The sequence below is a fragment of the Myotis nattereri genome (assembly GCF_964212035.1).
Source record: "Myotis nattereri genome assembly, chromosome: 4".
NCBI classification, from domain to species: Eukaryota; Metazoa; Chordata; class Mammalia; order Chiroptera; family Vespertilionidae; genus Myotis; species Myotis nattereri.
Genome location: NC_138079.1, coordinates 843,767 through 856,875, shown reverse-complemented (window position 1 = coordinate 856,875; position 13,109 = coordinate 843,767). Strand labels below are relative to the sequence as shown.

At 62.5% G+C, this 13,109-nt stretch overlaps 1 protein-coding gene across 1 annotated transcript in view; it reads right to left on the bottom strand.

The window, feature by feature from the left end:
- Positions 1 to 4,787: 4,787 nt before the first annotated feature.
- IL6ST (interleukin 6 cytokine family signal transducer) overlaps positions 4,788 to 13,109 on the bottom strand; it is a 32,188-nt gene continuing 23,866 nt past the window's right edge. The window contains exons 12-16 of the mRNA XM_081089690.1: positions 12,793 to 12,939; positions 12,395 to 12,535; positions 10,864 to 10,960; positions 9,680 to 9,761; positions 4,788 to 9,002 (exon numbers count right to left, since the gene is read on the bottom strand). Of these exons, the coding sequence (XP_080945816.1) occupies positions 8,304 to 9,002; positions 9,680 to 9,761; positions 10,864 to 10,960; positions 12,395 to 12,535; positions 12,793 to 12,939 (1,166 nt within the window). The 3' untranslated portion in view covers positions 4,788 to 8,303. The remainder of the gene's footprint in view (positions 9,003 to 9,679; positions 9,762 to 10,863; positions 10,961 to 12,394; positions 12,536 to 12,792; positions 12,940 to 13,109) is intronic.

The following is a 13,109-nucleotide window of genomic DNA, read 5'->3' as shown; positions in this document are numbered from 1 at the left end:
CACACTGTGTGCGGGGTGGGGGCTGGGAGGGCGCGCCTGGAGGGAAGGGAGAGGGGTACTTGGAAGGGGTCCTCTCACCTTGTCCGTCTACCCCATGAGGCTCTCAGAGCTAAAATCCAAGCAGTTGATGGCTGGGCAGAGAGAGGGGTGCAGGGCCTGTGAGTGGGCGTCGGGTGGAGCGGTTGCCTCTGCTGCTCCCCCATCTGCTACACCCTCTGCCTGGCCCTCCCGGCCCCTCTCCCCCTCGCCCTCCCTCCCCACCCGGCTTTGCTGCTGTCCCAGCGGCTTCTTTGTGACGTTTCCTTTTCTTCTTTCCTTCCTTCCTTCCTCGTCCCGTGGGCTCCCTCCAGCTCTTCCAGTCACTCGGCCGCCTGGGGGCTGGGAAGTGGGCGTTTGGTTCTGGGAGGTTGGCCGGGCAGCTTCCTGGTCAGCGTGACCACCAGTCAGAGGGCGGTTTTCCCAGGAACCCCAGGGCCTCGCCCGCGGCTGCGCCTCACTGTTGAGAGCCGAGTCCCAGGACACAGGCCGCTGTAACCTTCCTGCCCTGGACGGGGTCACAGACTGTCCCGTTCCCGCGCCAGGCAGCCTCTGTGGAGACAGCCATTCGCACGTCTCTGCTCCCATCGAGACACGGTCCTGCGGACAGTGGGCCCTGTGGACGGGGGGCCCTGCGGACAGTGGGCCCTGTGGACAGGGGGGCCCTGCGGACAGTGGGGCCTGCGGACAGGGGGGGCCTGCGGACAGTGGGCCCTGCGGACAGGGGGGCCTGCGGACAGGGGGGCCTGCGGACAGTGGGCCCTGTGGACAGGGGGGCCTGCGGACAGGGGGGCCTGCGGACAGTGGGCCCGGCGGACAGGGGGGCCCTGTGGACAGTGGGCCCTGTGGACAGTGGGCCCTGTGGACAGGGGGGCCCTGTGGACAGTGGGGCCTGCGGACAGTGGGCCCTGCGGACAGTGGGGCCTGCGGACAGTGGGCCCTGTGGACAGGGGGGCCCTGCGGACAGTGGGGCCTGCGGACAGTGGGCCCTGCGGACAGGGGGGCCCTGCGGACAGGGGGGCCCTGCGGACAGGGGGGCCCTGCGGACAGTGGGCCCTGTGGACAGGGGGGCCCTGCGGACAGGGGGGCCCTGCGGGCCTGGGGAGAGGTGCGTGTTCCATTTGCCACTGGCGGTTCCCTGTGTCCGTGCCTCCCCACGGCCTGTATCTAGGGTCCTGCTCAGGTAGCCACTCGCTGCACCCACCTTGCTGGGAGCCCCTGTAGCTCTGACTCTCGGGGTCACCTTGTGAGCCGCCATGTGTCATAATAAACTCAGAAATGTGCGCTCGTTTGTCTCCAACAGGAAAACGGATTTCTGGGGGAAAGAACTCCGAGCCCTGGGGGCTCAGGGCTCCTGGTTGGGCCGCCGTTAAAGGGGTTTGTGGCCTGTAAAGCAGCGACGTCTCGTGGTGCGTGGGGTTCACTGTTTTGTGGAAACGTCCGTCGCGACGGGGCTAGTTGTAAGGAGCGTGTGGTCTGTGCGAGGGGTGGGAGGACGGGTGACGGAGGTCGCTGGGCCGGGACAGGGGCGTTTCTCAGAAGCTCGGCAGCCCCGTGCGTCCAGGTGTCCTGTCTGCGTGCGGGCCGGGTGGCCAGGGGCCAGAGGCCAGCGACCGCCTTTCGGGGTGGACGTGTGTCCTGTCCTCCCTGCGACTGAGGTGCAGGGCGGAGCCCGAGGCCGCCAGGAGGGAGGCCTGTAGGAGGCGCTCATGGAGGCGCTTGGGTGTGACCCCCACCCCCACCCCCCAGGAAAGCCGCGCTCCCCCTTCTGCTGACGCTATGCCTCGGCCTCTGCGGGACAGGTTCCTGCTCAGACGCCGGAAAGGAACCCCGGATGCCATGTGCGGCGGCGTTAGAGCTGGGGGTCTCCTGCTCCAGGGCACCAGGGCCAGACCAGCCTTCCCCCCAGGACCCGCTCCCCGCTCCCGCCACCCTCCCCGCCCTGCTGTCGCCCCTCAGCCCTGGTCACTCTGGGCGCTCCCGGTCCTCAGCTCTCCCCTCTCCCCGCCATGTCCCCACCAGCCCGTGGCCCACGGGCAGCTCTCCAGGAGAACTTTCTAGAAGTGGAGAAAGGCCACGGGGGACGGGGCAGGGACACCCGACACCAGCCCTGTCCCCTCCGCTCTGGGGCTAAGCTCCTCCCGAGGCCCCACCCAGGCCTCGCTGGGCGTCTTGAACCTGCTCTGGAGCCGCCGCATTTGGGTGTTTCTGGGTCTCTGGCCCGTGGACCCGCCTTGTCTGCCACTGAGTCCAGGGCGCAGAGAGGAGCCGAGATGGTGGAGGCCGATGTCACCGCTGCCCGGGCGGAGGCCACATGGGGACAGGCCCCTTCCTGTGGGCCATCGTCCTGAGTGGCCGGCTCCAGACACAAGGCGCTGAGAGCGAGCCTAGAGGTGCCCACTGGCCCCCAAAACCCAAAGCAAAGCCCTGGGGGGAGGGGGCCGACCTGACCTGGTGTTAAACCCCAGGGCTTCTCTGCCCCGAGCCCTTCTCCACAGGAAGCAGCCCCGGGGAGGACGCATGGCTGCCTTTCCCAATCGATCCATCGATCCATCGATCATAGACTCAGCTGAGGGAGGGAGGCCGCCCTTGGGGTCGGGGCTTCCGCCAGCCGGGGGCCTCCAGGACACGGCAGGGTTCCCGGAACAGGAGGCCGCTGTCCCGGCTTCCCCACCCCCACGGGAAACTCCCGAAGCTGACAGTGCCCGACGCCTCCTCCTGGACGGTTTCCAGTAACAGTTCACACTTGAACCAAAGGGAGAATGGACGCTCATCCGAAGGCGCGTCTCCCAAACCCAAAGAAATAGTTCCATGCTGTTCTCTCTCTTCCCCAGAACCCAGTCCCCTTGGTACACCCACCCCGCCACCAAAAACCAACAATAAACAGACCACCAACAACCCACCCAAACGAAAACCGCTCAAAAGAGCAACCTCCACACAGAGCAACACAATGAAACCCCAAATGAAACCCCAAAGCTGCTGTTGGCCACGGCGTCCTGGAGTCCCCGCCGCCCCTGGGCCCCCTGCCCTCGGGCCAGAGTGTAGGAGCCTCTGCTGAGTGTCCCAGCTGACGAGCCCTTGGGCTTTTAACTGGGAGCAGCTGTGGAGGGTGAGGGCTAGGGCTAGGGCTAGGGTTAGGGTTAGGGTTAGGGCTAGGGCTAGGGTTAGGGTTAGGGCTAGGGCTAGGGTTAGGGCTAGGGCTAGGGCTTGGGCTAGGGTTAGGGTTAGGGTTAGGGCTTGGGGTAGGGTTAGGGTTAGGGTTAGGGCTAGGTCTAGGGCTAGGGTTAGGGTTAGGGCTAGGGTTAGGGTTAGGGTTAGGGTTAGGGTTAGGGTTAGGGTTAGGGCTAGGTCTAGGTCTAGGGTTAGGGTTAGGGCTAGGGCTAGGGTTAGGGTTAGGGCTAGGGCTAGGGTTAGGGTTAGGGTTAGGGCTTGAGGTAGGGTTAGGGCTTGGGCTAGGGTTAGGGTTAGGGTTAGGGTTAGGCCTAGGGCTAGGGCTAGGGCTATGGCTAGGGTTAGGGCTAGGGTTAGGGTTAGGGCTTGGGCTAGGGTTCGGCTAGGGCTAGGGCTAGGGTTAGGTTTAGGGTTAGGGCCACAGTTACGCTTAGGGTTAGGGTTAGGGTTAGGGCCACAGGGTTAGGGTTAGAGTTAGGTGTGGGTTAGTGTTTGTGCTAGGAGTAGTGTTAGGGCAGGATTTGGTTTGGGGCTAGTTTTAGGATTAGGGTAGATTTTCGTTTAGGATCCACTTTAGGATTATGGTTAGGGTTAGATTTAGGGTTTGTTTCCCTGTGTTGTAGGTCTGGGCGTGCCATTCCATTGTTTTGATTGATGCAAGGTACGTCATCGGGGAGTTGATGGAGTAGGAACCCTGATCTGGTATTTGTTAACCACATGCCCCAGGTGGTTCCATTTCTCTGAGCCTGTGAGTCTGTATGTTATTCTGATATTTACCTCATAAAATTCTTTCAGGTTTTAATGACCGGAAATAAGTGTCTGGTAGGTGGTATGTATACGTTCAGTCTACACCGGCAGCAGCATTTGGACCCTGTGGGTCCTGGGCTCGCAGGGGACCACCCTCCCCTGCACCGGGGTGTGTCCATCTGCAGTTCCAGCCGTGGTGTCTGGTTCCCCAGGCTCCTTGCCTGTCTCCCGTTAGTAAGGGATTAAAACAGGCAGAACCCACACCGACTGTGACTACAGCCGAGTGCCTGCCCCGTCACTCTTTCCACGCTTGTGCAAAACTGTTTTCTGTTGTTAGAATCTCTGTGCCTTTGAGCTCCTTTTCACTTCAAATACAGGAAACCCTCGATTTTGCGGACCTTGGTTTCACAGACTGGATTTAATGGACTTTGGATTTAAAAGACCTAATTTCCGGTCCTTATGTCATATATGAAAATTAACACCCTGGTAATTTTAAAATGCTTTTAACCAAGATTTGCTTATAATTAAATTAGGGTTTTGTTTTGTTACTAATTCACTGTTGTTTTTAACAAATTTTAGCCAATACGCCATATGTTGGTAAAAGTACTGTAGTAATTTCGCTGACATTATTGTATATCTACAACTACTCAGATCCCCGAGTCACTGCTCTTAAACATGTTCTGCGAACGGTTAGCAGGTGATCGTGCCGCAGCACGTGCGCCAAGTGCGTCCTGGCCTCGCGCATCGGCTCACGCCCAGGGAGGGGGATGCCCACATTCCGCAGACCCGTCCGGTAGAAACGTCAAATCACAGTGTGACAGAAAACTCTCCTGTGACATTTAGCTTTCTAAACATACGTAATTTTAATCACGCAAACGTGTCTACATGAAAACAGGTAAACGAACTTGTCAATTTTTTAGCGTACACATGCAGAAAACCTGCTTGAGGATGGAACGGCCCTTTGGCTTTAGCGGACGCCCCCTCGCCCGAGGCCGCCGTGTGGCTGCTGGGTTCCCCCTTCGCCGGCCCCTCCCGGAGGCCCACAGAACCAGCTCCAGAGCTTCGGGCCGATGCCCGTGACAGCCGCGCTGGGCCCCACGTGGGAGGACGTGGGCTCAGCCGGACCGTGGCCTGAGGCCAGCGAGGCCCACCCCGTGTTTGCTCCTGGTGGCGGCATGGCTTTAAGGCTGTCCCACCCTGGCTGAGGGGCAGGTGGCAGGTACTGGGGTTTTCCGCCCACTCTGTGGAGGGCTCCCCCTAACTCACCATGTTATCCCCGTGCGTCCCAAGTCATAAACCACATACACCCAAACCCTGTAAGTGGGGTAATTCGCCCTTAAGTTCAAGCATAAGACAATTCCAGGCAGTTTTCTGATGGGAAATGACAGCCGTAGTCGGAGGAATAGATGGGAAAGTGGGTTTGACTCTCCAGGTTCCTACACGAAGCTAAGCCTCGTCTGTAAAACCGTTAGCGGGAGGAAGTCACTCCCACCCGAGAAGGGACGTGCTGGGCCGTGGGCTGTGGGCCGTGAGCTGTGGGTTGTGCTGGGCTGTGAGCCGAGAGCTGTGCTGGGCTGTGAGCTGTGGGCTGTGCTGGGCCGTGGCGCACAGGCAGATTCTTGGGAGACGTGCCTTTCCAAGGTGTCCCTGGCCACCAAGAGCCGAGCGCCAGGAGCAGCTGCCACCCACTCGGTGAGCCCCACGTTCTCCCCGCCTCCTGCCCCGCTGCTGGTGACTAACGAGCCACAGCTCGGGCTGGAAGGTGGATGACAGCAGCCTGCGGGCCGGCTGTCGATGTTGAAAGCGTGGAGGGATGGTCTGTATGAGAAGGAAAAGCTGGGCCGAGCTGACGCCGCTCCCCCCCGGGCTGCGGAGGCTGCAGGCGGGAGCTCTGCGGTCACTTTGGGCTCAGGTCCGTAACAGAAATGGGGGTGAGACAAGGAGGAGCCCAGGGGGCCACAGGGGACACGGGGCTGAAACGCAGGAGCCCCCGTCCCGCCCCGATGTCACGTGTGTGACCTTCAGGCCGTGTGAGGAGACCTGGTCCGGATGGGGGTTCCCTGTGGACACGGACATTCTGGGTGGAACCACAGTGTGAGGACGAGCAGCTGGACGGCCCAGTCCCTCCAGGTGGGGTGGCTGCAGCTCCCCACTGGGCAGCGTGGAGGCAGCAGGGCACAGACTGGCCACAAGGTGGCGCTGCACCTACGTTCTCAACGGGGTCCGTCAACGGGGTCCGTCAACGGGGTAAGAAAACACTCCCTGGGGGTGGGCCGCGGGGTCCCGTGGGGAAGCCTGGTGTGGCCTGCGTCTCCGAGTCCTGTACCGGCCCCGGAGGCCACGCAGCCCACCCCCGCCGAGTCCCCCCCGTCCGCTGAACGGGCATCGAACAAGCACAGGCCCTCCACGCAGGCCCAGCCCGGGCGGCGGGACCCCAGCCACGCGCCCGACACCCAGCGGCAGTGGCCACAGAGTGAACAGGTTTACTGCCTACGTGGGAGGTTACAGGTGATACGCGAGAGACACTTAGGGTACATGTCGTTACGTCAACACAAACAGCTGGTTACGATGAGCACATGCCACTCCCGCAGAGGAACATCACGGACACACTCCAGGCCGGCCTGGCTAGGAGCCAGTGGGGGCGGCGGGTGTCCTGGGGGGCGGGGCCGGTGCAGGGGACACAGCACACGGGCCCAGGCACACCGCGCCCACTGTTCACACACGCGTGTTGAGACCGAAGGACTCAGACACTGACCTTAACCGCCCCCGTATCTGTGACACCCAGGGTGCTGGTGGTCAGCCCTGGACGCGTGCAGTCCTCACTCACCCAGGCGGTGCTTAAGGGACAGACGGGCGCCCTGTGGCCACTGGCCTCAAGCGCTTTTCACGCAAGCCGAGGCCCCCCGCTCACGCGCACACCAGCAGCACGTGAAAAACCATGAATCCAGAAGATGCCACATTTGGCCCAGACCCTCTGACGTCGCCTGCACCCCGCCCACGGTCCGGGAAAGGCCACCGGGACCAGCGGGAGGGCCAGGCCCCGGGTCCACTGGCTCACAGCGTCGCGGGAACTGGGACCATCCTGCTTCGGGCTCTCTCTCCATCTTCTCTTGATTCACAGAAAAGTGCAAAAAGCTTTCCGAAGTGACCTCGCCTGGGCAACAGGACGAACAGGACCCAGAAAAGCGCCCGGCAGTCGTCACAGTTCTGCTCGGGGAGCTCAGTGCCTGGCAGTGCAGCCATCGCCTCGTTCACCGGACGGAAGGGTCTGGAGTTGGTTCTTAGACCCAAAGGGAGAAGACGACGGAGGACTACAGGCCTTCTTTTTGCATCTCTTCATCGCGCCCCCAGATCGTCCTCACTATCCAGGCAAGACCCTCCCAGCAAAGCTACAACTCCCCCGAGAGGGGGCTGGCACTTACTAGCAACATTTTAAACAACTGAGGCACGTTGGAGTTTACCCCCAAACCTGCCGTAGACGCTTAGATGCTCCACCTTAGAGGCGACCTTCAGACGGCCTCCCGTCGAGGCGGCTGCTCTCACCGGCAGGACCGAGTCTCCTCTCCGGTGGTGTGTGAAGCAGCAAAGAGCACGTGGCCGCTCACCCCGCCCCCGTGCACCCTCCCCTGCCAGCCCCGATGGGGCTCCGCTCCGTGGTGACGGGACCACAGCCTCTCCCCGTCCTGTCCTCGGGGGCGAGGGCACCGCCTGAGCCCCGACCGAGACCCGCAAGGGCAACACGTTCACACGGGAGGCTCGCACTCGGCTGCGGGCGGCGTGGGCGCAGACAGCCTGGCCCCGTCCCTCTGGGCACGGCCGAGTCTGAGATGCTGCAGGAGGCTGTGAGCAGGGACAGGAATGTTCTAAACACTCATCAGGTGACTGATGACAGAAGGTCCAAAACCGATTTTCAATTTGCAAGTTGAACTCCAGAACCTGCTCCTGCAGCTGCGGCAGCATCAGTCCCAGGGGCGAGTCTGTGCCGTGATCGCACGGGAGCCTCCGGGTCAGAGCACAACGGCCGTCCAGCTGTGCCGCTGGGCGAGCTCTGGGGCCGCGGGGAGGGTGGGACCGCGCCTGACCGTCACCCCCAGCCCCCAGCCCTCAGTCCAGCGGTGTGTCAGCGCCTCTGGCGCCCTGGCAAAGGGTCCTGGCGCCCTGAGGCGGCTCCTCGGGCACCGAGGCCGTGGCAGCCCGTGGAGGGCCGGCGTGTAGTGTGTGAGTGGATCAGGGTCTGGGACGGAGGACGGGACACGCTTGTCCACAAGGCGCGCTGTCACCTCAGGGAGTGGGACTCCGGGGATCTGAGGCGCAGACTGGCCGTGCCCAGCGGCCTGCGGGCGGGCGCCTCACTGGGGCACGTAGCCGCCGGGCCGCACCGTCTGCGGGAGGTAGCTCTTCGGCAGCCCCTCGTCAAGCTCGAGCGCGGCCTCCACCCCATCCGCCTCCAACCTCTCCGGCCCCGGGGCCCCTGGACCAAAGGCGTCCGCCGCAGGGACCTCCTGGAACGCCTGCGGCTGCCCAGACCCCGGCTGCCCGGGTCCAACAGGGTCCTCGCCGGCCGGGGCGCCCGGCTGCGGCCATCCTGCGGGGCCGGGGGGGCCGGCCTCGGGCTGGCGGCAGCTCTGCTGGAAGTACTGCTGTCGGGGCAGCGGGTCCGCGCCCTCCCCCGGCGGCAGCTCGTCGGGCCGCTCCTCGCAGTCGAGCAGGGGCTGCGTGGACTCGGAGCGCGAGAAGACCTGCACGGAGGGCACCTGGTGGCGGTAGCCGCTGTGCACCACGGTGGAGTACTGCACGGCGCTCGCGGCGCTCTGGGCGGACGCCGCCTCGGCCTCGTCGCCGCTGGACAGGCTCTGCCGCGAGGACATGCACGAGGAGCCGCCGATGCCGCTGCTGTGGCCGCCCGTGCTCAGCTTCTCCTTCCGGAACAGGTCCAGGGCCTTCAGCTCCTCCGGGAGCGGCTTCTTGTCGCTCGCCTCGATCTCCACCACGCTCAGGTCCGTGAGCGCGCCGTCCGAGAACATCTGGTCTTTTGAGCTGAAGTTATGCTGGGAGAGAGAGAGGCAGGGAGAGAGAGGATGGATCGTTACGACAACGCGTCACTCAGGAACTGCGGGCACACGCGAGGGCGGAGCCAGCCTGCGTCTGAGCGCCCGTGGCTGTCGGAGGTGACACCGCTCCGCCACCGGCCGCGAGCGCCCGGATCCAGCTGCGGGGACGTTCTCCTGGGCCCCCGCTGCGCCTCATCAGAGCCCGGCCCAGGCTGCCGGCACGGCAGCACTCGCTCCCCACGCCCCCAGGGCTAACGGGACAGAGAAACTAGAAACGTTCAGAAAAAACAAACTCAAATGACTCCGGTTCCACAGAACATACACACGCCACACACGTGAGCCTGTTAACCCGGAATCCCAGGAGGGAAGGCAACACAGACAGACCCCCCCTTCAGGGAGGTTCCCGGGATCCAGGAGGAAACCCCCGTCAGCGCGGGAACACGCCGGCTGCGCAGGCCGATGGGGACACGAAGCTGAATGCCCGCCCGCGGGGCGGTACCAGGCTGTTTGCGGCCGACACCCACGTGTCAGCGTGAATGTGCTCCAAGGGTGATGGCAGAGAACGCGCAGGCATCACGTGAAATGCTGGTTACGATCCTCATTCGTGTGCTATTCTGGCTCCACTCACTCTAGGTTGACCCCACAAACGTGCCCGCACTTGCCCTCTGTCTTACCCGGGGCGGCGTGTGCGGCGACCACTGGGCGATGTTGCTCTTGGACGGGTCGGGGACGTTGGGCCAGATGTGCTTTTTAATCCTGGAGAGGAGACACGGCTGGTGAGGGGCCACGGGCAGCACACGAGGGGGTCCCTGACCCCAGACACACTCCCCACCAACAGCACCCGCCGAACCCAAAGCCACTGAGCAAGGCCTGCAACCGCTGAGCAGCACCCTGTGAGACAGGAGGACCGTCTGCCTGTCGTGATGAAAGGCCGCCAACAAGGCTAAGCTAGTCAGCGACATTCCACCGGGAGAATCTCAGGCCAATCCTGCACCGAGACCACTGCCGAGCTTCGCCAGGTCACAGCGTGAGGCAGCTCAGCCCCTCCCGATGGCAGGAGAGAAAACCGCTCAACTTCCAACTGTCAGACAACAGACGCAATTTCAGCTGGGCACCAGGAAAGGAAGAAAGAGCAACAGAACTAAAAACACCTAAGGAAGGAGATCCCGTCATCACAGGCCTCCTCACGTGCGTTTCCCTCCTACAGGCCCTGCCCGGTCAGAGCCCAGCTCTGCAGGGAGCGGTCGTGGGAGGGAAAGGACCTCCAGGCTGCCTCCCGCACAACCAGGAAGTGTGGGTGGAGGGCTCCCACCTCGGCCCACAGACCAGCCACGAGCCGACTGAGAAACACTCCTCTCGCCCCATCTGTGCAAAAAGCAAATTCCCCCCAAGAGAGAACCTCAGCCCCGAGGGCGACCCCTGCAAATCCCATCAGACGTTTAAAAAGGAGGCAACCCCACTCCCACAGGAACCCTCCATAAGGGGGTAACACGCCCACTAACCCCACAGCCACCGGACGAGCGAGCACGTCCCTGAGCCTGGAGAACGGATGACAGTTTCCTATAAAGTGAGACGTGCACCTGCCACACCCCCGGCGACCCTCCTTGCTAACGTAACACGTGACGCCAAGACGCGCTCCACGAGCAGAGCACGTCGCTTACAGCGGCCACCGTCAAAGAAACCCCGGAGCTTCCACCACAGCGTGTGGGCTGACGCGGACCGCGCCCAGGACACTGCTCTGCAGCGAGAAGGCATGAGTCGCAGCAGCGCTGGCCCTCAGGACGCTGAGAGCCGTCAGACACGCAGCCGGGGGAGCGCCGTCAGACACGCCGGGGGCAGGTGCGCACGGGGTACTCACAGGTCCCGCTTGTTGAAGCAGAGCAGCACGCCCAGCAGTGTGAGCAGCAGGAACGCCAGGCACACAGGCACCACGATGGCCTCGATCTCGCCCTGGGCTGAAGGGGATGGGGAGAGGAGACAGGGCTCAGCACAGCCAAGGGGACACGCGTTTCCCGCCACCCGGGCTGCGCACGCAGACCCGCTCCACAGCCCGAGAGACCGCCCTGAACAGCTGGGGGCGTCGACATCCTTACAGCACAGGCCCTGAACGGAGGTGGTGCCTGATCAGACAGCCCTACTGTGCGTGACTAGATGCAGGTAAACGCGCCCCTATGTGCACGGGAACCAGGTACGCGGGGGATGCACTGCATGGTGACACTCGCTTTATGCAGGGCCTGGAAGTGCCCCAATATCTCTGCGAGGTGCCTGGACTATTGGGAAAGATGAACACCATCCCATTGTTCCAGCCTTTCCACACTTCACGGCTGTTTCCCCATCCCTGCGGCCCATCCCAGCCACGCCGCTCACAGCAGGCGGCCCGGGACAGCGCCCACAGGCTGGCGGGAGGTGGCAGGAAGCGGACAGGGGACCAGGCGGGAAGCGGACAGGGAGGCGCAGGGCTATCTGGGCAACACGGGTGAGAACCGTGGTCGGCAAACCGCGGCTCGTGAGCCACATGCGGCTCTTTGGCCCCTTGAGTGTGGCTCTTCCACAAAATACCACGTGCGGGCACACGCACAGTGCGATGGAGACTTCGTGGCCCGTGCGCAGAAGTCGGTTTTGGGCGAGTCCTTTGGAAGAAGTGGCGTTAGAAGAAGTGGGGGGTGTCGGTCGGTCGGGCTGCGGGATACGCGGCGGGGGAGGCGCCAAATACCAACAGTCCTTACGCTGTGGAAGGCAGGGTAACAGCAGTGTGCCTGCCTGTATGGCTTAAGTTTTAAAAATGTGGCTCTCAAAAGAAATTACAGTCGTTGTCCTGTTGATATTTGGCTCTGTCGACTAATGGGTTTGCCGACCCCTGGGCTAGAAGAACCAAGGGAAGAGGCATTTTTGAGGACAGAGAGGCCACAGGAGTCAGACTGAGGAGGAGGAAGATCGGGAAAGACAGAGGCACAAAGACCAGACCACAGAGGCTCTGGTAGCCTGGGCAGGCAGCGGCAGCAGGGGCAGGAAGGGGTGCCGTGAAGCTGGGTTGCAGGGGTGAGTAGGGCCCGCAGGGGCAGACCAGGCCCCCAGCACTGGCCATAAAAGCAGGACAGCAGACAGACCCCCAAGATCTGCCAGCGAAGAAACGAGCCACTGAGGAAGGCACCCAGCTTTGGGGAGTTTTTAGGGTCCAGGTGAAACCAGTCAGAAACTGTTAATAAAACAAAAAAGGTCAGGAAAACGATTTTCTATCGTTTAAAGAAACAACTAAAACAGATCATAGCATAAATGTCTAATTTCTGAACCTCATTCCTATGAACCCAAAGATGGACTTTTAACAAGATTCCAGCACAGACAGCCCTTCAGGCGGATAGACAGAAAGGGAGAGGCTGTCCGCTCCTCACCGAACTTGGGGGTGGTGAAGGTGAACTCGGGGCCGTCCTTGCCGCCCTCGTCCGTGTAGGCCGCCATGCGCACCATGTAGAGCGTGTCGCTCGTCAGCGAGGACAGCGTGTACTCCGTGTGGGAGGAGTCCACGTTCACGGCTGGAAGAAACGACAGGTCAGTCAGCTGCTCGGGCCTCTGCTCCCTGCCTACATCCGACAGGGAGAGTGTCCACAGGAACCGAGTTATTTTACCCACAACAACGTTCCCAGCTGAGGCGACAGGCCCGAGGCAGCCCTGGGCAGCCTGTGTCTGCGCGGAGGGCCCGCCCCGGGGAGGGGCGGCAGGAGGAGGAGAGGCCTAATGGTGGCTCAGAGCCGGGAGGAAGCAGTGGGTCCTGGGGAACTGGCGTCGTTACCGGTCTCGTTGCCCAGGCTGGTTTTATAGAAGATGGTGTAGTTCCTGATGAAGCCGTTCTGCACGTCGACAGGGAGCTGTTCCCACTCCAGGACGGCTTCGTTCTTCCCCACCTTCTTCGTCCGCACGACAGGGCCCTTGGAGGGCGCTGCAGAGAGGACGGTCATTTGCTAACTGAACGCCATTAGGGTTAGTGACACTTCATCACAGCTCCCTGGACAGCTGAGCCAGCCTGATGGGAAGGCCTGCAGCGGCTCTGCTCACACCTTAACGGGCAGGGACGGGGGCTTACGGGCTTGCTTCAGGGATGGACGGGGG